General features: G+C 43.2%; 1 protein-coding gene across 2 annotated transcripts in view; it reads right to left on the bottom strand.

The window, feature by feature from the left end:
* Positions 1–25,499, bottom strand: part of AATF (apoptosis antagonizing transcription factor) — a 108,555-nt gene extending 83,056 nt beyond the window's left edge. Inside the window, exons 1-4 of one of the 2 annotated variants that reach the window (XR_011561917.1) lie at positions 25,256–25,499; positions 24,057–24,248; positions 21,030–21,458; positions 20,171–20,308 (exon numbers count right to left, since the gene is read on the bottom strand). Coding sequence is in view for 1 of the 2 variants with exons in the window: in XM_019982068.2 (XP_019837627.2) it covers positions 20,171–20,308; positions 21,030–21,458; positions 24,057–24,248; positions 25,256–25,352 (856 nt within the window). In the remaining variant the exon portion in view is untranslated. The remainder of the gene's footprint in view (positions 1–20,170; positions 20,309–21,029; positions 21,459–24,056; positions 24,249–25,255) is intronic. The other variant, XM_019982068.2, reaches the window with a different exon arrangement.
* Positions 25,500–27,864: the final 2,365 nt, after the last annotated feature.

The raw sequence follows: 27,864 nt of genomic DNA, 5'->3' as shown, positions 1-27,864 counted from the left end.
CTTTAAACAAAGGATTTGATTTACTTTCTGCTCTTCCTGTGCCCCCTCATTTGGATCACTTGTTCCAGTTTTGGTACAATGTATCCTCAAGGAGTTTCAATGAGTTGTGATGTTATTGGAAAGCAAAAAAACAAAAAACGGTGTTTTGTTTTGTTTAAAAAGGCAAGAAAGAAAAAGCAGGATTAACTGCAATTGCCACTACAACGGGGAAAACTTGCATCCTGCACTTTTACCATGTAAATAATGCACAGATCCTGCGGGAACATGCCAAACACCAGGATTCTTAATTAATGGAGCTCTTTAATGTGCAAATCAGGAACAAATTGCAAGTTCTGACTTGCATTGATTATGAAAACATTAATTGAATGAGCAAGACCCTAAAAAAAAGTCTTCCAAGAAACCAAAAGAATACAAAGCTTTGGAAACCAGACAAGTCTGACCAATGTCTAAAAACACAAACCTAAAACTGAGACCCACTCCCTAGTATACAATGATTTTAAAAATGAGAAACAAAAACCCCAACGGTTTCATCAGAAAGCAATCACCATAAAAGCATCTATTCCACTAACGTCTAGAGTTAAGCAGAAAAATGAGTGTTCACTCCAAAGGCTCACAGACACTGCTTTAAGGGGAAAAAACCTACTTTATATATACACACACTTATATGTACATAGGTGTAACGAAACAATGCTGTCTCTTTAAAAAGAAATTCATCCTATATAAATTATAGCCATAAACTTTTCCTGCAGTGCAGCCTAATTAATTCTTGTTCTATACACAAAGGGAAATGCTGGGTGACAAATGGGTGTGAAGCCAGAAAGCTGCCAGGTCTGCAAAACATTTTCTACTTCAATTTATAAGCAATTTTGCAGTAAATCATCAACCAGAACCTGGAATCTCAGGAATCTGTGAGTGTCCAAACCACATTATATCACTTATCAGAGAAGAAAAGGGAAAGGAGTTTAAAGACATCTCATTTTTCAGTTCTAACCCACATCAAAATCTAGAAGCTCTGCGTCATCTATTATTCTCTCCTGGGTAAGTTTTTAGTGCCAGAGATATATTTTTCAGGCGAAAATGACACTACAGGTTGATGCAGCCCATTCCTCCACCCTGAGAAGTACTGCATCATGTACCCATTACCATAAGAGATATTCCCAGAGTTATATGGGAATAAGCACACACTATTTATACGCCTCCTTCAATCCAAGCAAAGTGTTCTCAAACCAGCCAAGCTGAAGGCTTCAGAGGCAAGCCACTGGCAAAACAGGTGGGAAACACTCCAAGGAAATGAGGTTAGGACTTCCGGGTGGTCTAGTGGTTAAAAAAACTGCCTTCCAGTGCAGGGGACATGGGTTCGAACCCTGGATGGAGAACTAAGATCCCACACGCCGCAGGGCAGCTAAGCTTGCTCACTGCAACTACCGAGCCTGGGTGCCTCAACTAGAGAACCCCCGTGCTGCGCTAAGACCCCATGCAACCACAAATAAATAAATCAGTTTTAAAAGAAACAAATGAGGCTACTGAAGAGGTGAACAGAAACATACAGGAAACAAAGAAGAAAGCAAGGTTGCCCCTTTGGTCGTCAAGCCCTTCCCCTAACCCCTAACCACCGCCCATCACTGATCTGTTCTCCGTCCCTTTAGTCTTACCGTTTCCAAAATGCCATATAGAGGGAACATTAATGTATATAATCTTTTGAGACTGGTGTCTTTCACTAGCATAATACCTTTGAGAGTCATCCACAATTCTGCATTTTATCAATATTCTGCTCCTTTTTATTGCTGAAGAATATACCACAGTTTACTCATTTCCCTACTGAAGGACATCTGAGCAGTTTCCAAAGTTTTTGGTGATTATAATTAACGCTGCTATAAACACATACATACAAGTCTGTATGTGGATGTATGTTTTCATTTCTCTAGGGAAAATATCTAAGAGGAGGACTGCTGGTCATCTTGTAAACATACATTTAACTTTATTAAGAAAACAAAACTGCGAATCTCTCTTAGAAAATGGCTAGACCGTCTTGCATTCCCATCAGCAAAGCAAGGAAGCTCCAGGTGCTCTGCACCCTCGCTGACACTTGGTGTGGTCAGGTGTGTGCTTTTAGTCATGGTAAGAGGTGTACAGGGGCATCTTGTGATTTTAATGCTTATGTTAAATAAACATCTTTTCATGTGCTTATTTGTCATCCTATATCTTCTTTGGTAAAGTTTCTGTTCAAATATTTTGCCTTTTTTTTTTTTTTTTGAGTATTTTCTATTGTTGGGTTTGAGAGTTCTTTATATATTCTAGACATAAATCCTTTATTATGTGTGATTTGCAAATATTTTCCTTTGGTCTGTAGCTTGTCTCTTCATTCTGTTAATGCGTCTTTCACAGAGCAAAAGATTTAATTCTGATTTAGCCTAATCATCAATTTGTTCTTTTATGGATTACACTTTTGATGATTTAAGAACTCTAACTAAAGATCATGACGATTTTTCTCCCACATGTTCTTCAAAACACTAGTTTTACGTTTTACATGCAAGTCAATGAACTATTTTGTGTTAATTTTTGTATAAACTATGAGCTATATTCTTTTTTCTTTACCAATGAATGTACTACTGTTCTAGCATAACCTGTTGAAAAGACTATTTATTCTCTCCCCACTCACTGACTTTGTACCTTTGTAAAAAACCAATTGCCTGTATTTGTGTGAATCTAATTTTGAACTCACTATTCTATTCCACTGGCTAAAAGTAAATTTAAAAGGAATAAACCCACAAAAGAAGGATCAAGTTCAAGCATACCTTGTTTCATTGCACTTTGCCGATACTGTGTTTTTTACAAATTGAAGGTGCATGGCAACCCTTCATTGAGCATCATTTTCCCAATAGCATTTGTTCACTTTGTGCCTCTGTCACAGTTTGGCAATTCTTACAGTATTTCAAATGCTTCCATCACTATTATATCTGTTATGGGATCTTGATCAGTGATCTTTGATGCTACTATTGTCATTATTTTGGGCGCTACAAACCACGTCCATAAAAGATGGTGGACTTCATTGATTGTTGAAATGACAACAAAGGATTTAGAATACGACATGAACTTAGTTGATAAAGCAGTAGGAGGGTTTGAGAGGACTGACTCCAATTTTGAAAGAAGTTCTACTGTGAATAAAATGCTATCAAGCAGCACTGCATGCTACAGAGAAACCATTCACGAAAGGAAAGTCAATTGATGTGGCAAGCTTCAGTGTTGTCTTATTTTAACAAAGTGCCACAACCACTCCAGTCTTTAGCAACCCCCACCCTGATCAGGCAGCAGCCATCAACATCACAGCAGGACCCTAACCAGCAAAAAGGTTATGATTCACTGAAGGTTCAGATGATGGTTAGTGTTTTTTAGCACTGAAGTATTTTTTAATTAAGGTATGTAGTTTTTTAGACATAATGCTACTGTACACTTAATAGTATAGTACATACATAGCTTTCTGGTAGTCATGTAAGGATGTGAGAGACCATAAAGAAGGCTGAATGCTGAAGAACTGACGCTTTCATACTGTGGTGCTGGAGAAGACTCCTGAGAGTCCCTCGGACAGCAGGGAGATCAAGGCAGTCAATCCCAAAGAAAGTCAACCCAGAATATTCATCGGAAGGACTTATGCTGAAGCTGCAGCTTTGGTCACCTGATGTGAACAGCAGACTCATTGGAAAAGACCCTGATGCTGGGAAAGATTGAAGGTAGGAGGAGAAGGGGACTAGTGAGGATGAGATGGTTAGATACCATCCCCAACTCAACTGACATGCTGCTGCTGCTAAGTCGCTTCAGTCGTGTCCAACTCTGTGTGACCCCAGAGACGGAAACCCACCAGGCTCCCCTGTCCCTGGGATTCTCCAGGCAAGAACACTGGAGTGGGTTGCCATTTCCTTCTCCAATGCATGAAAGTGAAAAGTGAAAGTGAAGTTGCTCAGTCATGTCCGACTCCTAGCGACCCCATGGACTGCAGCCCACCAGGCTCCTCTGTCCATGGGATTTTCCAGGCAAGAGTACTGGAGTGGGGTGCCATTGCCTTCTCCACAACTGACATGAGTTTGAGCCAATTCCAGGAGATGGTGAAGGACAGGGAAGGCTGGTGTGCTGCAGTCCATGGGGTTGAAAAGAGTTGCATACGACTTAGCAACTGAACTGCACTGAACTTTTACATGTACTTGGCAACCAAAGAATTCATGTGAGTCACTTTATCACAATATTCACTTTAAGTGAATTACAGTGGTTTGGAAACAAATCTGTTATATCTCCGAGATATGCCTGGATGAGAGAGAAGGACAGCAACTAAGTTTTGGAAGCTAAAAAGCCAACGGACTATACGATTATTAGAATGTCTGAAATTAAAAAGACAGACCATGCCAAGTGTTAATGAGGATATGAAGCAAGCGGAATTTTTTATATACTGCTGGTAGGATTGTAAAATGGTCTAACCACTTTAGAAAACAGCTTGGCAGTTTCTATGAAAATTAGACACATTTACCATGTGACCTAGCCATTCCATTCTTAGTCCTTCAAGAGACACAAAAGTATATATCCATACAACATGCACACAAATGTTCATGGCAGCTTTATCCATAACAGCTAAAAACTAGAAACAAAACAAAGCAAATATACTATATCCAGACAACGGACTCGGGGATTACAAGCGATGAACTACTGACACAGGCAAAAGCATGGCTGAATCTCCAAGAAACTACACTGAGTGAAAGACAGGCAAAAAGAGTGTAAACTGCAGGATCCCACTTATACAAAACTCTAGAAAACGCAAACCCATCTACAGTGACAGAGAACAGATTCCTGGTTTCGGAGGGATGGGAGGAGCAGGAGGAGAGATTACAAAGAGGCTGCGGAACTTCTGGGGATGAGGAATACGTTCATCATCTTGATGTGACGATGGCTTCATGCGTGTGTGTGCTCAGCCATGTCTGCCTCTTGGCGATGGCTTCATGAGTGTACACAGAGGTCCAACTGTACAGAAGCTGCTGACAGGTTAAGTAAGATGAGGACTGAGAACTGACCACTTAACTCAGGAATGTGATGGTCTTCTGTGATCCTGATGAGCAGTTTTGGCGGAGTGAGAAGGAAACGGACTTGATGGAATGCGCTCATAAGAGTAAGAGAAAGGGATTCAAGACAGTGAGTACAGACGACTCTTTCAGGGAATACTTTAAGGGGAGCAGAGAAATGGGAACTGCATGCAGTTCAATATATGTCAATTATACCTCAATAAACCAATTAAAAAAAAAAAAAAAGCAGATGGACAAATAACTGACGTAGCAAACCTGAGCAAGCTGACTCTGGTGCCGGTAGAGAAGAACAGGAAGCAGTTCCACCATTGTCCATGAACACAACCTCACAAGACTGAAGAACCAGCACCTCTAGAAGAGCAGAGGCAGGCAGGGTTACAGTCAACACACCTCTTTCTACTCAGGCAGAAGTTGAGAGGTTTATCCTTTGAAGAGAGTTAAACATTAGCATCTCTGGACAGGGGGACACCAGACACAGCTGAGGCAAGGGCATAATTCTCAAAACAGGAAGAATAAGCTGTAGTTTCCAGATTGAATGCTGAGACCCCCCCAGCCTACCGGCCTCCTACAAGGCTGGCAGCCAGGCAGGAGATTAGAAGTCCTCTGGCAGCTAAGACCCCATAAAGAGCCGAGATGTGAAGATGCTGACGTGGGTGTTCCCCACACGGCCCAGACAGATCACTTTACAACAGAAACCATGGACAAAGGGCCCTGCCCAAACATACAAAACTGTTCATCAGCTTTTGAGTACCCCACTCTTGAAAGTCAACAGCAGACAAAAGATCACCAAGTATTTGAGGAAAACATCTAACATACTACAACCAGGTTTAAACAAAAGAAAGCAGCTTGGAGGAAGCAGACTATGCCAGAAGAACTTTTAAAAATACACACACACACACACACACACACACACACACCAGGCATATCCCCAGAGAAATAACAGTAAAATTAAAGGATGACAGAAGATATAAAAATACTCAGTAGATGAGGAAATAAAGCTGAAGAAATGTCTTAGGAAGTGGGGAGAGGGGAGAAAAGAAAAGACAAAAAGAACTAGGAAACTGAAAGAAAAAAAAGAAAGAAAATCAGAGGAAAAGTCTAACATCAAACTACAGGCCTTCCAGAAAGAAGAGAAAACCGAAGGAAGAAAATCACTAACAAAATAATTTCAAGACAATTTCCCAAGACTGAAAGAAATGAGCCTCCAGACTGAAAAGGCCTGTACATCCACGCCAAGGCACAGCATCATGAAATTCCAAGGTTCCTTGGACAAAGAATTTATGGGGAGGAAAAATCAGTAGTAAGATCAAAGATCAGAATGTCTTTGGACTCCTCAACAGCAACTTCAGAAGGTGGAAGGCAAGGGAATATTCTATAGACTTCTATACACAGTCAGCAAGTCAATCAATTGTAATGATAGAGTAAAGGGACTTTCAGACAATCAAGGTGTAAAAAAAGTTTTCCTCTTCTCCACTCTTTCTCAACAAGCTACTAGAACATTTGCTTCACCAAAGTAAGGGAGCAAGCCAAGAAAAATCCTGACTAGGAGATCCACAGAAGCAGGAAGCGAAGGTAACCCCTAGGATGGTGGTGAAGGGCGATCCCCGCATGATGGCGGGGCCCTGAAGAAGGGCAGGTCAAAAGGTTCTGGGAGGGCTTCCCTGGTGGCTCAGTGGTAAGGAATCTGCCTGTCAAAGCAGGAGACCCAGGTTTGACCCCTGGTCCGGGAAGATCCCATGTGCTGTGGAGCAAGTGAGCCCATGCGCCACAACTACCAAGCCCGTGCTCTAGAGCCCGCGCCCCACAAGAGAGTCCACCGCATGAGAAGCCCGCACCCCACAACCAAGACTCGACCCGCTCACAGCAGCAAGAGAAAGCCCACACGCAGCAACACAGACCCAGTGCAGCCAAAAAATAAATCAATCAAATTACAGGGAACAAAACAAAGGGTTCTGGGAAAGACTTCTTTAGGAAGAAGAATTGGCAGGAGATCTGATGCAACTGATTATCTTGAGGGGAGACTGAGACAACTAGAGAAAAGTTCAAGCTTGAATGACTGCAGAGAAAACAAAATAAACAGAAATGTAACAATTATTAACTCTAGAAAACAAAATGGTGTGTGGGAAAGGAAAAATAATCATGGTATATATATTACATGGCTCAGCTGTGAACAGTGTTTACACAGACATAATAATGTAAACACTGACTATTGATCTAACCAAATTACAACATAACCAGGAAGGGACAGACAGTGTGCATGACTGTAGAAGCAACGAGGGCTAAATCCTCATTTCATAATGAGAAGTCAATAAATAATGCCTAAAACTGAAAGATCAAGTAGGAACAAAAACATGTCAACTAGAGATTGAGAGATAAATTCATGAACTCAAAAAATAATAATTTAAAATGTAACTGCTGCTTTAGGAGAACGGGCTATGGCAAGGGGGTGGAGTGTACAGTCAGTAGATAAGTTTTCATAATAAGAATGTATAGAATTAGTTGACTCTTTATATACAGATATAACTTGGATAAAAATTTAGAAGAGAGGAAAAAAGTCCAGAGTAAACAGAAAAGCTGGTAGAGATAGGAATACTTTTAAGAACTAAAGTGAATATAAAACAAACAGCTTTAAATGTACATAACATACTTTAAGTACACTAATTACCCAAAAAGGAGCATTCAAAAAACAAAAGAACTTTTAGCTATTAAAAATATAGTTGCAAAAAACGAGAGCAGACATAATGAGGAAAGAAAATTATTCAACAAATATTAAAGACATTTTTCCCCAAACTGAAGGACGGCACAGTCTTCAGACTAAAGGGGCCTAGTAAGTACTCAGCACAATGAATAACAAAGGAACCATAGCTAGATAACACTTTAGGCAGTTTCAGAAAATCAAGAGAAGAGCCCTAACAAAAACAAGTCACCTGCAAAGGAATGAGACTCAAACGGGCAACCACTGTCTCTTGGACAATACCTGGATGACAGACAGTAGGCTCAACAATGGCCCCCAAAGATGTCCACATTCTAACCTCCAGAAACTGAGAATACGTTACCTTACAGGCAAAAGGACTTTATGGGTGTGATTAAATTGAGGATCTGCAACGGGGAGAGTAGCCTGAATTAGCCAGGTGGGCCCAATGGAAACATGAGGTCCTTACCAGAGAGAAGAGGTTAGGGTCAAAATCAGAAAAGCAACGCCTGGTGTGATGGGATCACTGGTACTGAAGATGGAAGGGAGCCACGAGCCAAGGAATGCAGACAGCCTCAAGACGCTGGAGAAAGCAAGGAAACAGGAGCTCCCCGAGGATCTCTGGAAGAAGCACAGCCCTGCTGACACCTGGGTTTTAGGACTTCTAACTTCCAGAAACATGAGATAACAATCTGTGCTGTTTTAAGCCACCAAGCTTGTGGGAATTTCTGGCAGTAACAAGAGGAAATTCATACAGGGCAGTACTTTCAAGTTCTAAGACAAAGTAATTTTCAATCCAGAAATGTATACCCCATCCATTAAGAACATCTCAATGATGAATGAGAGCAGAGTATTTTTAAATCTAGGAGAAATCAGATAATTGACTCCCCATGAATATTTGGCAACAAACTGACAAACTGAGATCCAGTAAGTTCCCTTACATACAAGCATTCCAGTTACAAACTTCCACAGATGCAAAGGCTAGCCCCTGTGCGCCAGCTGCTGTGCTGTGCATGTGTGAGCAGTCCTGTCTGACTCTTTGCGACCCCACGGACTGTAGCCTGCCTGGCTCCTCCGTCCATGGGTTTCCCAGGCAAGAATACTGGAGTGGGTTGCCATTTCCTCCTCCAGGGGATCTTCACGACCCAGGGGTTAAATCTGCATCTCTTGGATCTCCTGCATTAGCAGGGGAATTGTTTTACCACTGCGCCACCTGGGAAATCCATGTTGTACTGTACTACTGTACTTTTCAAGGTACCATCCTATAAGATTAAAAATGCTTTCATTTTTATTTTTTACATATTATTTATGTGAAAAGTATTATAAACTTATTACAATACAGTATTATATAGCCGACTGTGCTAGCTGGGTACCTAGGCTAAGTCTGTTGGAACCAAACTTGTACGTATGTAGGGGACTTACTATACAGGAATACAAGAGAGCCAGAAAAGAGCTCCACCCTAGAAGAGCAAGGAAAGGAAGTCCCAAGAGGATCCAGCACACTGGTCCCAGAGAACAACCCACACAAACTGGGAAAGTGTAGGAGGAGAGACAGCATGATCGGGGAGAAGTAACTGAGACAATAAAACCAAGCTGAAAGCGGGGGGGTGGGGGGAAGGAAATATATAGAGACCTAGAGAAAAAATGATATAATAAACAGTCCAAATGTGAAGCAAACTAAAATAAAGCATGATTATAAGCACCTGATGGAGGGTTACAAAAGATCTACTTGAACTACAAACTTGTGCAACTAGGAACGCTCTCCTTTGCACAGCTGGGGAGGCAGGCCTCTGAACAAACAGGAATGAATAAGTGATGTTCCAGTTCTTCACCGCTCTATTTACAGGATAGTAACACATTGTAAATGCTGCTTATTGCCAAAAAAAGGCAAATGCTGTTTATTTTCAACTCTTGGTTCAACCTATGGGTGGTGGTGGTTTAGTTGCTAAGTTGTGTCCGACTCTTGCAACTCCATGTCTGTAGCCTGCTGGGCTCCTCTGTCCATGCGATTCTCCAGGCAAGAATACTGGAGTGGGTTGCCATTTCCTTCTCCAGGGAATCTTCCCGAACCCGGAATCGAAACCAGGTCTCCTGCATTGCAGGCAGATTCTTTACTGACTGAGCTAGAGCACAGAAACCGTGGTTGCATGGCAGAATGCAAAGGGGTTGTGGAAAAAGGACGGGATGACTACCTCATACCCTCTCCTCAAAACTGCTACCACCTCCTCCTCTATTACTCACTTGCAATTTACGACCTTGGTTTCTTTTTCAAAGAAAATAGAACAACCGACGGAAGAGAATTTCCAGACTTCTAACTATCTTTGCCTATTTATATACTGGCTTCCCACCCGTCACTACACTTAGAGTGCCCCCACGACTAGCAAAGGCCACCATTCTCATGCCCTCGTCCATCTCACTTACCTCCTTAAGGACACTGCTACAGCAGCTGTCCCTCCCCTGCCTCATCAATTCACCCTCTGCACAGCGCTTTTTTGTTTAGCTGCGCTGGGTCTCCACTGCTGTGCATGAGCTTTCTCAAGCTGCAGCAGGTGGTGGCCACTCTCTAGCTGTGGGCTTCTCCTGTTACGGAGCATGGGCTCAGTAATTGTGGCATGTGGGCTTAGTTGTCCTGCAGCATGTGGAATCTGCCTGGACCAGGGATCGAACCCCTGACTCCTGCATTAGCAGGTGGATTCTTAACCACTGGCCACCAGGGAGGTGCTGCATCGTTCTTACCAATATACCAACATGCTGTTATTCCTCCCATCTCAAAAACAAAACATCTCTCTTGACTCCACATCCTTCTCCATCCAATGTCCCATTTCTCTGCTCCCCTCTAAAGTTACATTCCTAGAAAGAGCTGTCTATACTCATGATCTCAGATTCCTTTTTCCTGTCCTCTCACAAATGCATCCCAGTCAAGCCTGTATCCCTCCAATCCCACCAAAACTGCTCATCAAGGTCACAGATGGCCACCGTGTTGCTAAGTGACATGGTCAATGCTTAATCTTCGTCTTAACCTGTCAGTAGCATTCTAATCTTTCATACCAAAGGATAAAGAAATAGATATAAACAAGTTATTTAATATTATAAAAGGAAAATGAAATAGAATGAGACTGAACATAAGGCAAAGGACTGTTGTCTTCCTGAATGTTTCCGTTTACCATATTCACGTATCATTTTAATCTGAAGATTTGAGCATAGGTGTTAAGGACTTCCCTGGTGGTCCCTTCCAATGCAGGGGGTGAGGGTTCTATCCCTGGTCAGGGAGCTAAGATTCCACATGCATCACAACCAAAAAAACCAAAACATAAAACAGCAGCAGTGTTGCAACAAGTTCAATGAAGATTTTTTAAATGGTCCACATTAAAAAAAAAAGAATAAATGTTAGGACATAAATAATAATAACAGAGTAGTATCTTATGCAGTGGCCGGGTTCTAAAGTCTGAGCATATATATTTGAAATGGATAACCAACAAGGACCTTCTGTACAGCACAGGGAACTCTGCTCAGTGTTATGTGCCAGCCTGGATGGGAAGGGGGTTTTCGGGAGAATGGATGCATGTGTATGTATAGCTGAGTCCCTTTCCTGCTCCCCTGACATAATACTGTCAATTAGCTCTACCCAAATACAAAATAAAAAGTTCAAAGTTTGAAAATAAATAAAGAAAAATAAAGTCTGGGCATAAAGCCAAAATCAAGTTCTCACAAAACTACTTTACAAATTCCTAAAACTGCCCAGGAAGTACACCACCACAGTCTCTCTCCAAGTTCAACATGGTCGGTTTCTCCCCTCAAACACGACAGCCGCTTCGTCCATTAAACACAGGACGATTACATTTGGGGACCATGCTGGATGAAGCCTGCAGGCTGCAACTGTAACCACTAGACTCGCAGTCTGTCTGACGAGATGCTCACTGGAGAGGTACCCGAACAAATAACTGCAGGGGCCAAAGACTCCAGCTGCCACCCACACTTCCTCCAGCGCGCTGAGTAAGACAGCTAGAAGAACCACACGCACTACTTAAGCGGCTCCTCTCTCCCTTTTTCTTCTGGTCAGGCAAATATGGTTAAAAGTGAGTTCATGAAATGTCCATACAAAGAGGCTGTGACATACACGGACATGTCCGACTTCACCGTGAATCCAGTGGATGAGGTAACTCTACTGCATGTGTTACATTACTGCCACTACTACAACTAACTACTAGTACTTACTACGACTACTACTAACTACTAGTACTTACTATGACTTCTACTAACTACGACCACCAACACTACCAGTTCAGGTTGCTTCCTTATCTAGCTACTCATTACTATTAAAGATTGTTTCTAGGGTTGAAGACAACCCTAATTCCCCAAACCCACAACAATAAAACAAATGTTCTGACCAGCTTGGCTGCAGCAGTTTTTCAAGCTTCCATAGCTCCACGAGCCACGTAGGGCTCATCTTTTCAGGGTGGGTGGAATCATGGCGTTTGAATCTAACACTCCGCTTGGTTTCCGACTTGGTCGCTTTGGAAAAGCACCAGCTCTGCTGACCCCACTTGACTCTCTACATAGTATAAATGCCTAATGAACCACATTGGACAAATTAGGGAGCAGCCTAATAGGGACCAAAAGTCTTCCTATGTAGAACTCATTCCCTAAGAAACACACCAAAAACAGCATAGATTTCAAAGCTAGGTCAACAGGTATTGTGTAAATATTAAACAGAAAGTTATCAAGAAATGACTGCCTTCATTTCTCACCTAGAGTTTAGGAAAAATAAGAGGATCAATAATACTCTGTGGCAGCAGGACTAGAGGAAAACAACTGTTACAGATGAGAACTTAAATGGTTACAATTCTTCTAAAGGCCAATTTGGCTATATCTTCCAAAAGCCTAAAAAAGAAACAGAAGTACAATCCCTTTGTCCCAGCAATCCAATTTACAGGAATGCAGATCTGTGCTGCCCAATACCGTATTCACTCTCACATCTGGCTACTGAGCACTCAAAATGTGGTTAGTCCAATTCAAGATGAGCTGTAAATGCAGAATACACTTTGAATTTCAAAGACCTGACATAAAAAGTACATATGTAAGGTATCTATCTCATTAATATTTATATATCGACTATATGTTAACTCACATTTTTAATATACTCCATTAAATAAAATATGCTACAGAAACTAATTTTACCTGTTTCTTTTCACTCTTTCTTAAAATTTGATTACTAGGAAATTTGAAATTATGTATGTGACTAGCACTATATTTATATTGGACAGTACTACTTTTAGACAAAATGCACAAATATGTATGTACAAGGGTGTTTATCAAAGCATGCTTTATCAAAGTGAAAGACTAAAATAAACCTGAGCATCCATCAATACGGATCTGCTAAATAAACTGCAATAAATCTATTAAATGGAATACTCTATAGCCATTGAAAATGCTGATATACATCGAAATACAGTGACACGAAATAATATATTAAGTAGAAAAAATAAGCTTATAAAATAGTACATAAGATTTTATGTTTGTTTTTGAAAAGTGTGTGTGTGTGTGTGTGTGAGCACAGAAAAAGGTTTGAAAGGATATTCATCAAAATGACAACCATGGTTACCTCTGGGCGGTAAGATTACAGGTAATCCTTATTTTCTTCTTTATGCTTTTAAGTATTTTCTGAATTTTTGAAGTAGGCATGACATAATTATATAATTAGAACAGTAAAGCTATTTTTTAAAAAATGATAGCCATCAGCTGAAACAAAAAGATCAATCTTCCTCACACCAGCTTGGCTAGATGAAGTCTGAGGTAATAAGGGTCCTTAATCCTACCCAGCGCTACACTTGGAGAAGCTTAAGGGTGCCTTCCTCCTAAGCAATACTTAAACCCATCCCAAGTAATTAAGAGTGTTCCAGGGTTCTACAGATCATTCATGAGAACTCTGCCATGAACCCATAAAGTGTTAATTGAGAGAACACTGAAATAGATGTTCACGGATTTGTCACCTAAGGCAACTAAGTAATTAACAAGGGGGGAATTTCGCTGACAATACTGGTTGCCTATGGGACAGGGAACTGGGTGGCAGGGGTATGGGGTGGAAAGGACGATTTTTTCTATAGCGTCATTAGTGTCTTTTGAATTTTGAGCCATGTGAATGCAATGCCTACTTAAAAATAAATATAATTTATAAAAACCAAAACAGAACCTTATTTATCAAGATTCCAATTGCGATGACTTACTCAAAATTTTAAAAGTTGTTCTTTAAGGTGTCTATTAGTGCTGTGGTCAAATTGGCATTAAAATATTTAGTCTATTCAAGTCAAAATAGTTGATGGGCCCAGGGAAGGGCCACAGAGAGATATGAGGGTGAACATGAACTAGAAGATGGGAAGGATGGGAACTGGGAAGACAGGGCGGAGCAGGGCAAATAAAATTTAATTTACTAATAGTGGAATTTGTTGTCATACTCGTAAGCAAGTGAAAAAAAAACTCAACATTTCCTCTATATTTATATCATGTTATACTGTGTTCTTGCGGGGGGCGGGGTGGGGGGCGGTTTGCTTACAGGAAATATCAAAATGTCAACCACTGTTTCTATTAAAGGTCTTTAATGATATTGCATTTTGGACCTGTAATGAAACATGGTGCTCACTGCAGTCTGTAATGCATCTCATTAAATACATTAATAACATGCATTTCGCTAAAAGGTCAACTTATTATGGCTGAAGTTTGGCTTTCCTGTAATCACTTCATCTAAAGCTACAGCGCAAACTCTGGAAAAGACAGGAGAGCGCCTGTTACAGGAATGCTCTCTCAGTTTCCTCTCCATCCAAACCAGCTGTGCTTAATTAAGAAATCACCATTAGCGTTTTTGTGTGGGATAATGGTATTGTGATTTTTTTAAAAATCCTTTTCTCTCAGAGACCATGCTGATTCCCTGATAAAATGACAGACTGTCTGGTATTTGCTTCAAAATTAAGCAGAAGTAGAAGAAAAGTTAGTTTAAGCAGATGAAATAAGATGGGCCATGAGTTGATTATTGCTTAACTGGTAATGGTGTATAAGTTCTCTGTACGTACAACTCTCTCTACTTTTATATAGGTTTGATATATTCCATAATGAAAAGTTTTAGATATACTCATGCTGGAGGTTTCCTTAAGTATCTTGCCTTCTTCTTTATATATTGTTGCCACCAACATAAAGGAACCATCTCCTAATGCTACAGATAGAAGTTTTTATTTATTTATTTTTCTTCTTTTTTAATAATTTTTATTGGACTGTAGTTGATTTACAATGTTGGGTAAGTTTCAGGTTATGACAAAGTGAATCAATTATACATATACATATGTCCACTCAATGGGACTCAATTACAGAGTATCAAGTAGAGTTCCTATGCTATACAGTGAGTGAGTGAGTAAAGTCGCTCATCATGTCAGACTCTTTGCGACCCCATGGACTGTAGCCTACCAGGCTCCTCCCTCCATGGGATTCTCCAGGCAAGAGTACTGGAGTGGGCTGCCACCTCCCTCTCCATGGGATCCTCCCAACCCAGGGACCAAACCCGGGCCCCCCGCATCCCAGGCAAACGCCCTAACCTCCGAGCCACCAGTAGGTCCCTATTAATTATCTTTTTTTATATTGTTATTGTTCAGTCATTCAGTCATGTCTGACTCTTTGCAACCCCATGGACTGCAGCATGCCAGGCTTCCTGTCCTTCACTATCTCCCAGAGTTTGCTCAAACTCCTATCCATTGAGTTGCTCAGATGGTAAAGAATCTGCCTGCAATGCTGGAGACCCGGGCCTGATCCCTGGATTGGGAAGATCCCCCGGAGAAGGGAATGGCCACCCACTCCAGTATTCCTACCTGGAGAATCCCATAGATATTTGTCTTTTTTTTTTTTAATTTTATTTTTAAACTTTACAATATTGTATTAGTTTTGCCAAATATCGAAATGAGTCCGCCACAGGTATACCTGTGTTCCCCATCCTGAACCCTCCTCCCTCCTCCCTCCCCATACCCAGAAGTTTTTAAAAGAAAATCGGAGAGAAAAAGCTCGCCTATTTAAAGAAAAGGTTCTGTGCATGGAAAATCTCTTAATTTTGATATGGTTACTTCATGACTTACCACTTGCTAAGTTGCTTCAGTCGTGTCCGACTCTGTGCAACCCCATAGACGGCAGCCCACCAGGCTCCGCTGTCCCTGGGATTCTCCAGGCAAGAATACTGGAGTGGGTTGCCATTTCCTTCTCCAATGCATGAAAGTGAAAAGTGAAAGTGAAGTCGCTCAGTCATGTCTGACTCTTAGCAACCCAATGGACTGCAGCCTACCAGGCTCCTCAGTCCATGGGATTTGCCAGGCAAGAGTACTGGCGTGGGATGTAACTACAAAAATATCCCCCAAAAATGCCTCTGAAATTATTTCACAGCAAGAGTTATAATCACTAAATGTAATACCAGCGTGATTGGGGACCAAGAGCACTGAGGAAGAAAGGAGAGATATGCTTAGTTTCTGAAAAGTAGAGTTCAAGGTGCTTACGGTACAAGGGCACGCTGCTCAGGACTTGACTTTGGCTTAAATACAGCTGGAAGTCCGCTCTGTTTTAGAGAATGTTGTTAAGACTATGAGAGTAAATGACCGGGCCGTGGAGAGAATACGCCAAGAAAACACAGCCTAAGAAGAAGATCCTAAATGTGGTGAAACTGACACTGAGAGGATAAAAGAAGAGGCTGAGATGAGAAAGGATCAGAAACACAGGAGAACCCACACATCATGTGGAAGCACCAAAACCAAAGGGCAATAATTTCAAGGAAAGGGTGAATGCTCCAGGGAGGTAGTAACTGGGCTTGGCAATAAAGAAATCTCTGATCACTTTTTCTTAAGTCATAGGAGGCCGAGGCCGAATTGTCAGTATCACAGAAGAATAGAACACTACTCATTTTCAAGAACAAATGGTTCATTTAAATTATATAAGGGGGACTTTCCTGCTGGTCCAGTGGCTAAGACTCCTTGCTCCCAATGCAGGGGGTCCTGGGTTCAATCCCTGATCAGGAAATTAAGATCCCACACACCTCAACTAAGACCCAGCACAGCCAAATAAATAAATAAAAATATAAAAAATAAATTGTATAGGGAATTCGAACACTGGTAAAAAGTCAAAAAACACTGAAGGGACTTCCCTGGTGGTCCAGTGAATCTGCCTGGCAATGCAGGGGACACGGGTTTGATCCCTGGTCAGGGAACCAAGATTCCACATGTCACAGAGCAACTGGGCCCACGCACTGCAACTACTAAGCCCCCACGCCAAAAGTCGGTGCACTGCAAGGAAAGATCCTGGGTATTGCAATTAAGACCCAAGGCAACCAAATATACTAAAAAAAAAACACTGGAGACAGTAGGGATGACGGTTAGTTACACTGATAACCACTATTCAGAGGGCTGAACACTGCCAGACAACTCTTTCTGCAGAAAAAAGAGAATGTGTGTACCTAACATTTCTGGTGTGCAGTGTGCCAGACACTGTGCTAATGCTTGATATCGATCATGTTCTTTAATCCTCACAATCATATTATCCCCATCTGACTGTGAAGTTAAGTAACTTGCTCAAGGTCACTCAGCTAATCCACTGCTGAGATGGAATCTAAACCCAGGCAGTCTGACCTTACTGGAAGACCAACCAAATTGAAAAGAGATTTAATTAAAGAAAATAAGTTCCAGGGTTTGTTTTGGGGTCAGTACAAATTCAGCCAATGTTCCACACCAGCTATATATATATATATATATATATATATATATATATATATATATATATATATATATATATATATATTTTTTATAAATATATAAATTATATATATAATATATAATTTATATATTTTTATATATACTGTTTTATATATTTTTATATATTTTATATATTTATATATTATATATATTTATATATTTATATAAAAATTTATATAAATTTATATAAATATATAAAATATATAAATATATATATATATAAAACACAGTATAAATTGTTCATCCAGAGTAACATAACCAAGAAGTTTTTCTTAAACTCTGTTCACAGAGATAGGGAAACACACAAATATTATACAGTCATAAAGGTAAAAACAAAAATTAGCTACCCTTCAGATGCATAGCAATTCTGGTAATTAGAAAACTCTCCTAGATAACTAATAAGCACCTACTGTGGAGCACAGGGAACTCTAATCAATACTCCATAATATATGGGAAAAGATCTTAAAAAGAGTGGATATATGTCTATGTATAACTGATTCATTTTGTTGTACACATGAAACTAAAACAACAGTGTAAATCAACTATACTCTAATAAAAATTAAAAAAAGAAAACTCTCCACCCTCCCATCTTAGACTATGTGATACCAAACAAATATTCCTTTCTTCTCCCTTCTCCTCTGCAACCCATTCAGTCAGGTTGAGAGACATCTGTCAGATTAACTAGAATGCACCAATGAGGCAAAGAAGCAATTGGTTAAGTAGGAAAAGAGACAAATTAAAAAGACTTGAACTGTTGCAAAAATAAAAGTTACACAACAGTAAAATAGCTAAACAAACTAAACTGCATCCAAGAGTAAGAATGTGTCCCTTAAACCAAGCACTGACTAACCCTTAAAATACCTACATTTTGAGATGAATCCCAAAAAGGGGGGTGGGGAGAGGGTTGGCTCAAGCAAGAAGAGTAATGAGTAACAAAACGGAAAAAGCTTCATTAGGAAACATTGAAGACATTTAATCTAGAGCAGTTGAGGTCTCCTTCCAAATTTCCATACGGGAAATTAGGGCACTAGGGCATTAAAAATAGCAGAGAAATGCTCCAAAAACCTCAAAAATGCTAGAAACCATCAAGCTATCATTTATTTGAGGGAGGAGGGGGGGAAGAGTTGGGAAGCCGCTTACAAAAGACCCACCCTCACAGTATCTGCAGGTTCCTGACTTCAAGTGTGGCAGGACACAATCTGAAGACCGGCCGCTTGGAAGTCATTCCCCACTAAACGCGGTAGTCCCCGCCGAGAAAGATGCACAGGACCCCTACCCTAGAAATCCTACACTTTTATCTGGAACAGTTTAAGGTGACTCTACCAAGAGGCAGACACCAAATCAGATGTCCTCCTCAGGACCCTTCTCATTCAAACTCCATGATATTATAAAAACAAGCTGGAAAGAGCAAATGACAACAATAAGCCTCAAGACTTCCCTGGTTGTCCTGTGGCTCAGACCCCGTACTCCCAATGCAGGGGGCCCGGTTCAATCCCTGGTCAGGGAACTAGATCTCACATGCCACAACCAAGAGTTCGCATGCCGCAAGTAAAAATCTTACCTGCCACTACCAAAAATCCTGCATGCCACAACCAAGACCCAGCACAGCCAAATCAATCAATATTTAAAAAAAACAAAAACAAAAAAACCCACTAAGTCTCAGCCTACAAACAGGGATGGCAATCCCAGCAGCCCGTACCTTGCTCAGCCCCAGTCCTCAGTGCCGCTGGGCACACAAGCACACTGCAGGCGGCTCCTAGACTGGAAGGCAGAAAAGGCTGGAGGAGTCTGTCTCTGCCAGGCGGGATCTGGCTATGTAACTATGGCCTTTGGTTCTCTCATCTGGAAAATAATTGCTAAACTCCTTTTCTAAAATTCTGGGGCTTCACAGACCAGCAGTTCTTTACAACTTTTTCCTCCTTCTGTGGTCCCTACCTTCTCCTCACTCTATGCAACTCAGAGGAAGACAGAAGTAAGGTCATCTCTGTATGTTGTTCTAGAAACTACCCAACAAAGCAAGGCATCCTTTAAGCACATGACATACAACTTAAACCAACTGAGTTTAGTCACTTACTGTCTCCCTTTCGTTTTGTACCAGCGGGTTCTCTCTGAGCATTAAAAGAGTAACTCAGGGATTTCTCTCAAGGTTTGGTAGCTACAACTCTGCCCTCCCGGTGCAGGGTTCCCAGGTCCGAACCCTGGTCAGGGAACTGGATTACACATGCTGCAGCCAAGAGTTCTCACACCACTACTGAAGCACCCAGCATGGCACAACAAAGATCGAAGATCCTGTGTGTCCCAACTAAGACCCAACACAGTCAAATAAATAAACATTTAAAAAAACAAAAAACCTATAAGATTTTAAAATAAAAATTTTTTAAAATAACTCAAAACCAAGGGGAGGGGGAGGGCATGTGAGATCTGGGGTAGAAATAAGGAGAATAGACAGAACTCCATCTGTCTTGATCAAAATTGCCTTCATTTGACAAAAGGGTTATACTGTTATCTTTTTTAACTTAAAAATCACTATGTTACATCATCACTAAAGCCAAGTCTTCTCAACTCTGTGGTGCTGTGAATACAATCACAGTAGATCCCAATGAACCCCCGGGGTTCTGTGCATCCCAGTGCAGCATGAGTACTCTTACTGTTTTTGAGGGCGCTGGCAAATTCTGGGCCACCTTTGTCCTTGAAGACAGGGAAAACATCTGGTTGAGGAAGCTGATTGGTGGTCAGCAGAGCCTTTTGCAGCTTTATCCTTCCTTCCAAGAGCTGGTCCCACAGTGCTGAGACAGAAAATAGAATTCCATTTCTCAGTTATAAAATCTTCCTGAGGTGGGGAGTAGGGGAGGGACCGGAAATCAAAACAGCCTCTAAACAGCACGGCTTTATCAGTTTCATGCGATGGAAACGCTGTTTATTACAGGAAATAAATCCAGTATCTGGACGCATGAGATATCTGGATAAATCCAGTATCTTGACTTGCTACATGAGAGAAAGGATGCGACAGCCCAACGAGAGAAGATGCCCATCTCCTCAACCTTCCTCAGCCGCCTGAAGTAGTAGGGCAGAGCCAGCGAAGCAGGTGAGGGTAGCAGGGGTGGGCCAAGCACAGGGGAATGGTGCTTTAGGCCTCTAGGTAAGTGGGGCACGTCACCAACGAACTGGCAGGACACAAGACACAGGAGACAGCAAAGGCTTCCCTGGTGGCTCAGACGGTAAAGAATCTGCCTGAAGTGCAGGAGACATGGGTTGGATCCCTGGGTCGGGAAGATCCCCTGGAGAAGGCAATGACTACGCACTCCAGTATTCTTGCCTAGAGAATTACATGGACAAAGGGGCCTGGTGGGTTACGGTCAACGGAGTCACAAAGAGTTGGACACGACTGAGTGACTAACACACACACACATACACACACACAAGGGAGAGAGCAAACTGCCTAAAACAAACAGACAAACAAAACGGAGAGCAAATGCAGACACTCTGAAAAACAAGCAGTGTACAAACCTATCTGATTCTTCACAGCTCGGCCTTTCTCCACCTCCTCGGAAACTCTGACCTCAGAGAAGGTCATCACCACCCCGTCGTCCTCACTGGCCCTGGCTTCGGCCTTGTCTTCCTCACTCGCATCTTCAGAGTCTTCCTCACCTTCCCCTTCTTCCATACCACTCTCCTCCTCGTCTTCCTCTTCCTCCTCACTGCTACCAAGGTCGTCCATTCCCTCAGTAAATTTTTCAAAGTCACTGATGCTCTGGACACTGAAGCCCGACGATGTCTGTGAGTGGCTCCCGCTCCTCTTCTTCCAGGCCAGGCTGCTGTCCCCCTCGTCCCCGCCCTCCTGATCCTCAGCACTCATGGCTTCCTCATCGGACTCCTCCAGGCCCAGGCCCTCTGAATCTCCATCTGCAGACCCGTCCTCATCAGATATTTCTTTATCTAAACGAGGGAGGGAAAAGGAAAATCTTGAAACAAATACTTGGCCATTTCTTTTGTTTCACCTAAAGGATTATGGCACCTGTCCAAAAAAAAAAGTATTACCATACTCAGTGCAACTCAATAGCACAATCCCTATCACACTAGTGATGCTTATTATTAAATACTTATTAAGCACCTATTATGAACCAGCCGTGGATAAAAACTAGAGACTGACAAATAGAATGCAGAATCTGTGGGGAGGGGTTCACAGTCTGCTAGGAGTGGTAGATACAACCAACAACCGCGCTGCAGTGTCGTTAGTATAGTGAGAGATGGCTTCAGGTGAAAGATACCTTATAGCTTTACTTATTAAGCATAAGTAGCAGCTCATCAGACGGAGAAAGGGGAAGGAAAGGAAAAGCAGCAGAGACAAAGGTCCAGCACACAAAAGTGTCCTGAGGGAATTCCACGGGGAGCCACTGCTTGCAAGCCTGCCTGCCAACGCAGGGGACAAGTGTTCGACCCCTGGTTCAGAAGATTCCACATGCTGTTTGGTGCAAAGGGCAACTAAGCCTGTGCGCCGCAACTACTGAAGCCTGTGCATTGTAGAGCTTGCTCTGCAACAAGAGATGCTACTGCAACGAGAAGTCCATGCACTGCAACTAAAGAAAGCCTACATGGAGCTACACAGACCCAGCACAGCCAAAAATTAACTAATTTTTTTTTTTTTAAGTACATTGAGGTGCAGGATGCTAGGATATGAGCTCAGAGAGTTATTCAGGGTTTTTTGGTTTTAATTTGAGGCTATGCCATGCAGCATGCAGGGCTTCCCAGGTGGTGGTAGTGGTAAAGAACCCACCAGCCAAATGCAGGAGAGGTAAGAGACGTGGGTACGATCCCTGGGTTGGGAAGATCCCCTGAAGGACATGGCAACCCACTTCAGGATTCTTGACTGGAGAATTCCACGGACAGAGAAGGCTACAGTCTATAGGGTCGCATAGAATCAGACACGACTGAAGCGACTTAGCACGAACACATGCAGTATGCTAGTTCCCTGACCAGGGAGCCACCCGTGCCCCCTGCAACAGAAGTGCAGAGTCTTAACCACTGGACCTCCAGAGAAGTCCCGCCAGGAGGGGTTTTGTCTTCCATGGGAAGGTGTCTAAACTTGATCCTTCAGTAAATGGAATATTAGTTATGGCTTCTGATTTTACTTATAGAAAAATCTGAATTATATTATAGAAATTAAATTATAGAAAAAATTACTTTTACTTCTGATATTTACAGGTCTTTCTGTATCATCATTGATCATCCAATCTCTTTCAGTGCAGAACACAAAGGTCCCACATACGGGAAGCATAATTGTACAGGGGCCTGTTACCAATAACTTTCTTCATAAAACAAAGATTTTATGAAAACATAATAGATCTTAAGTACTTCTTTAAGTGAATATCAGATATACTTTAATATATAGACTCAAGACACAGAAGGCTGTGAAAACTATACAGTTCCAAATAGTAAAGAGAAATAATCCTTTAAGTTCTTTACATGTATGATAGTAGTTTAAAGTATAGATCTTAGAGTCAGACTAACTTATTTGAGTTCTGGGCTGCATTTACTAGATATATGACCTTGCATAAGTTATGTAACACATATGCCCCTCAATTTCCTTATCTGCAAAATGGGGATAAACAGTAGCAACCTCACAGGGCTGCTGGGAAGATTAAACAAGATGATCATGTACCCAGAACTGTTTCAAGGCCTAAATCAGGGATATCAGAGCATGACTGATTACTTCTTTCATATTATCTGTGGGTTCTCAACATGGTCCCTCTGACCTCTCTACAGGAAAACGAATAGCATCCACTCACGAATCACCACATCCAGCCCCCTTCTCCCACTCAGAGAAACTCACAATCTTTAAAACTATAAGCCCACATCCTCCTAACTCTTGCAGGGAACAGGGAAGGGTTATGAAAGTTTTACAATGGCAAAGAAATGAGTGTCACAATATTACCCAGTGACTCAATGCAAGACTTGACAAACCAAAGGAAAATCTATGAGTAGCATGCTCATCAGACACAATGCTTTTTCAACACATGCGTGTGTGTGTGTGTGTGCTAAGTTGCTTCAAGTCATGTCCGACTCTGTGTAACTCCATGGACTACATACAGCCTGCCAGGCTCCTCATTCCACTGGATTCTCCAGGCAAGAATACTGGGGTGGGTTGTCATGCCCTTCTCCAGGGATCTTCCTGATCCAGGAATCAAACCCATGTCTCTTACGTCTCCTGCATTGGCAGGCGGATTCTTTACTACTAGTGCCACCTTGGAAGCCCAACACATAGCCCTCTCCAAAACCTAAATACGGAAGGCCTTCTCTGTCACTCCATTTCAGGGTGAACCATTAGTGTAAACATTAGGAATAGAGCAACTTAATAGCTCTAGGCTTTAGATTCCTTACAAAGTGAAATTAAGTACTTCAGAGGGCCATTTCTAATGCCGAATCAATGACAGTAAGTGGGGGCATCCTAAGACAGTGGCTGTGCAGTGGTCACCCAAAAGAAAAAAAGATTTAACCCCCCAAAATTAGGAAAGACATGCAAGTAGGTCTACTCACCAGATGAGCCTGACAGAGTCTGCTCCCAATGGTCTTCCTTCCAAGCTTTTCTAGACGTGGTCTTGCCAGAATATCTCTTGTCTGTGTCCAAGAGGGAGGCTGATGCCAGCTTTCGAATGCTACCCACCGCCTGAAAATCACCTTCCCCATCTTCCCCTTCATCAAACCTGTCAATCACTTTGGCAGCAGTGGCTGTGGGGGGAGGGGGGAAAGTAATCAGAACCTCCTGGTTAGAACCAACTTTAAGGGCGACCCTGTTCAACCCTTTAAATTCATGCTTGAAAGTCCTCTGCAAAATCCCCACCAACTTCTGAGAACAGGGACCTCACTACCTCCAGACTACTCACACTACCTTGCTACTATTCCTGAACAGAAAGCTGACTCTCTGCATCTACTAGAAAGATATATTTCCAGGCCTTGGAACACAGAAAACTAAGTCTAAATTCCTCCTCCACACGCGACAGTCACTCAGATATTTCAAGTCAGCCATCATCATGTTGTATCCTACTCCAGCCCATGCCTCAGGAGTTTTCTTTGCTTATCCAGGCTAAACAACCTCAGTTCCTTCAACTGATTATTCCTAAGAAACGGTCCAGCACTCTCATTTATCCCTCTGTATTCTCCCTTCCTCGCACTTCTCGGACTCAAGCCTAAAGCAGGATTACTCTCAACTAGACTTTGAACAGCAGCTTACAGAAGGGCTGCCTTATTCGTCAACCACTAAGCAAGCGTGTTGAGGCCTGAAAAGGCTTAAGGGGCACCACGGACGCCTACTTCTTCTTTCAATCCTCCAAGTAAGTTATCAGAGGCAGGCAGTTTGTTTTTTTAAAAGAATGAAACTTCCTTCTCCTCATTTCTAATGCGATGCCAGTAAGGGCATCCTGAAAGATGACTACCAACCCGAGGCCAACCTGGCTGTCCGCCACAGCCCTGGATCAACAGTTAACCCAAGCCCGAGTGCTCCGGGCGCCCCGCCCACCCGAGCACGAAGTCCAGAAAACACATCAGGAGAATCCCGACGCTCTCCTCCCCGAGTCCCAGGGGGCCCCCCTTCCCGGGAAACAGTTTTCCTCTGAGCAGGGGGAAAGGAGGGTAGGCTGAGCGGCAAGGCCCAGCCGCCGGCCCCTCACGCGCCCCCCAAGTCCTCCCGGGGCCAGGCCCGCCGCTCCGCACGTGGCCTTGCCCGAGTCAGGCCTCACCCTCCTCCGGGTCGGCCTCAGGATCCGCCTCGCGCGGTCGCGGGTTCAACAACTGCTCCAGCTGCAGCGCCAGGGACTGCGGTCCCGCCATGGTCATCAAGGCCTCGCCCGGCGCCGCGCTCGTGAACGTCGCTCTCTCCCTGCTGAGTCCTCTCGCCTAAGAGACGGATCCCCGCGCACCGTCAGGGACGCGCCGAGCCGCACGCCCGGCTCCGGGTCGCCAACTTCCGGCAGGCTCTCGGGAGGGGGCGGGGCTTGCGTCACTACGGGCGTTGCTAGGACGGAGGCGCACGCGCCCGGAAGGCTGCCGCGTGTGGGTGTGCGCCTGCGCCGAGGGGCGGGGGGAGGGGAGGGGTTGGGCCGCGCGGGAGCGCGCAAGGGCACGTGGCTGCCGCTGGCCCAGAGCCGAGACTCTGTGAAGCGCTGCTCGCGTCCTCTTGCGTAAAGTATGCCTCGAGATTTGTCCGAGATTTGCTTGGGAATAAAGTGTAGTGTAGCCATGACCTGCGGTGACTGATTTGGAAAACAGGAGGAGTAAAGGGTAAGAGTCTCGAGCCTCACGTGTACTTTAGGGCAAGCACAGATTGGGATCCAGAGCAGGTTTGGCATTTCACAATGTGGAGGAGTCTGGGGCCCGGCGCACGCCTCTGACCCACCGGTAGTCCTGATTTGGAAATCCTACCTAAGGGATGGGCATGTGTTAAGTGTGCGGTGGACTGCTGGCATCTTTATTAATAGGAATAATTATTACAGAAAGTGCTATGGTTGTGCATAAATAAAGATTGATTCTATAACTTTCCCAAGTAGCCTTGTCTGTGCAGGGAAAAGGGGGCGAAGTGAGGACTACTCTACTGCATACCCATCAGGATTGATAACCTTGCTGTTCAAAGATAAGGGCATACACTTGAAACTGGTGCACAAATGGGGAAAAATTCAGGTCACAGAGGGGCAGAGATGGACTCAAAATATAAAGACCCAATGGGATCAATTTAACTGCACCCAGGTACATAGAAAAATACAGTCCCTTTATATGCACTTTCCTTCATCATGCATTCCCTGACTGCCCACTATGTGGCAGGCACTGCTAAATGAGATACAAAAGATGAGTAAGTTAGATTCTCCCCTGGTGGTGATCAGCTGAGGAGGGCAAACAAACATGTAAACAGAAGCTGTAAAAAGGGATCATCAGGGAAGAACAAAGTGGTCTCCCCTTACAGTGTCTGTTTGAGGTCACCTGTAAAGACCTTGAAGCTCCTAAACAAACTGCCTCAGAAAACAGGGTTAGGGGTGGCCTCCTGCCCTTCCTGGAAGCAGCCCGGGCCATTTGGATCCAACAGCTGAAGCTTGGGGAGCCCCCAATTCTCCAGTGTCTCCCATGTAACCCAAGGAAAGTGTGGGTCCCTGACTTCCCTGGTCTTCATACACCACCAGCGTCAAGAGCAACAAAAGGCCACGTGTCCCATGTCTGCTGCTTCCTAGGTGGCTGTGGGGGGAAAGGACAGCCCTCAGGGTTGACATTCACAGAGTCAGAAAGGAATGAACTCCAGGTTAGGATGGGAGCACCCCTAGGCAAGGCACCGAGGCAAGGAGAACTGCTTTTTATCACCTGCAATAGAATTCAGTCTAGAAAACAGCTTTAAAGCAAAAACACAAATAACATAGCCCCTTTAATTGCAGTCTGGTGCCTGCAATGGGGCCTCCAGAGCAAAAGCATACTTAGTCGGCTGGGCCAGCCATCGCCCTGGGCTTTGAAGGACAAAAATGTTTCCCTCACCCCACATTTAGGAAACTATCTCCCCCAGTCCTCTTCCTTTCCTATTTGGGACACTGATAAAGCTCAGAAACCTCGTCTTGGGGTTAAAAAAAAAAAAAGGTGAGGGAGAGAAAGGGAGGAGGGAGGAGGTGAATCAAGGCAGAGACCACCTCTAAGCTGTCATATGCAAACAGGACACTGCTGGATAATTCTGGGCAGAAAATGTCTGCTCCCCTACTCTGGTTTCTGGCCAGGTGCCCACTGACTTGGGAAGCCTTTTGAAGAAGAAATCAAGACCACCCTACTCCTGTTAACACATATCTCAGGGCCCCCAAAATGCTTCCCCCGCCTTCCTACCCCATCCTGAGGATAGAGAGGGGACTCTAGGAGTGGAGGAAAGAAGTCCTAGGACTTGAGATGCCGCTGAGAGATGGAGATGCACGAGGCAACAACCTTCTAAAAACCCCTCTCTGGGGGCCCTCCTGGCTTGATTCTGGTTTCCTGAGAAGGGAGGAGGGGTTTCCTGATGGGGGTGGAAGTGGAGATGGAAGATGGACAACGGCAGGGGCTGTTTTTAAAGACTCTACCTCTTAGAAAAAAGGTAAACCCTGGCTAGTAAATGTAAACCCTAGTGATGTGAGCAAAAGAGATGAGGACAGGCAAAGGAATAAATGGGCGCATGCTCCCAAAAGAACAGTCCTCTCTGGAGAAGACAGTCAGAGGGTCTCCCAGTTCACAGTTCCTCTGCCTACTGCCTCAGAGCTGCAAAGTGGCAGACAGATGTAGGAAGGGCAGACGATAGGCAAGGGTGACATTGGATATCACCCCTACCCCATTGTCCCAATCAGCTGTCTGT

This window comes from Bos indicus, chromosome 19, assembly GCF_029378745.1.
Source record: "Bos indicus isolate NIAB-ARS_2022 breed Sahiwal x Tharparkar chromosome 19, NIAB-ARS_B.indTharparkar_mat_pri_1.0, whole genome shotgun sequence".
In the NCBI taxonomy this organism is placed as follows: domain Eukaryota; kingdom Metazoa; phylum Chordata; class Mammalia; order Artiodactyla; family Bovidae; genus Bos; species Bos indicus.
The sequence above is the reverse complement of the archived record's forward strand: the minus strand, read 5'-3'. Positions and strand labels throughout refer to the sequence as shown.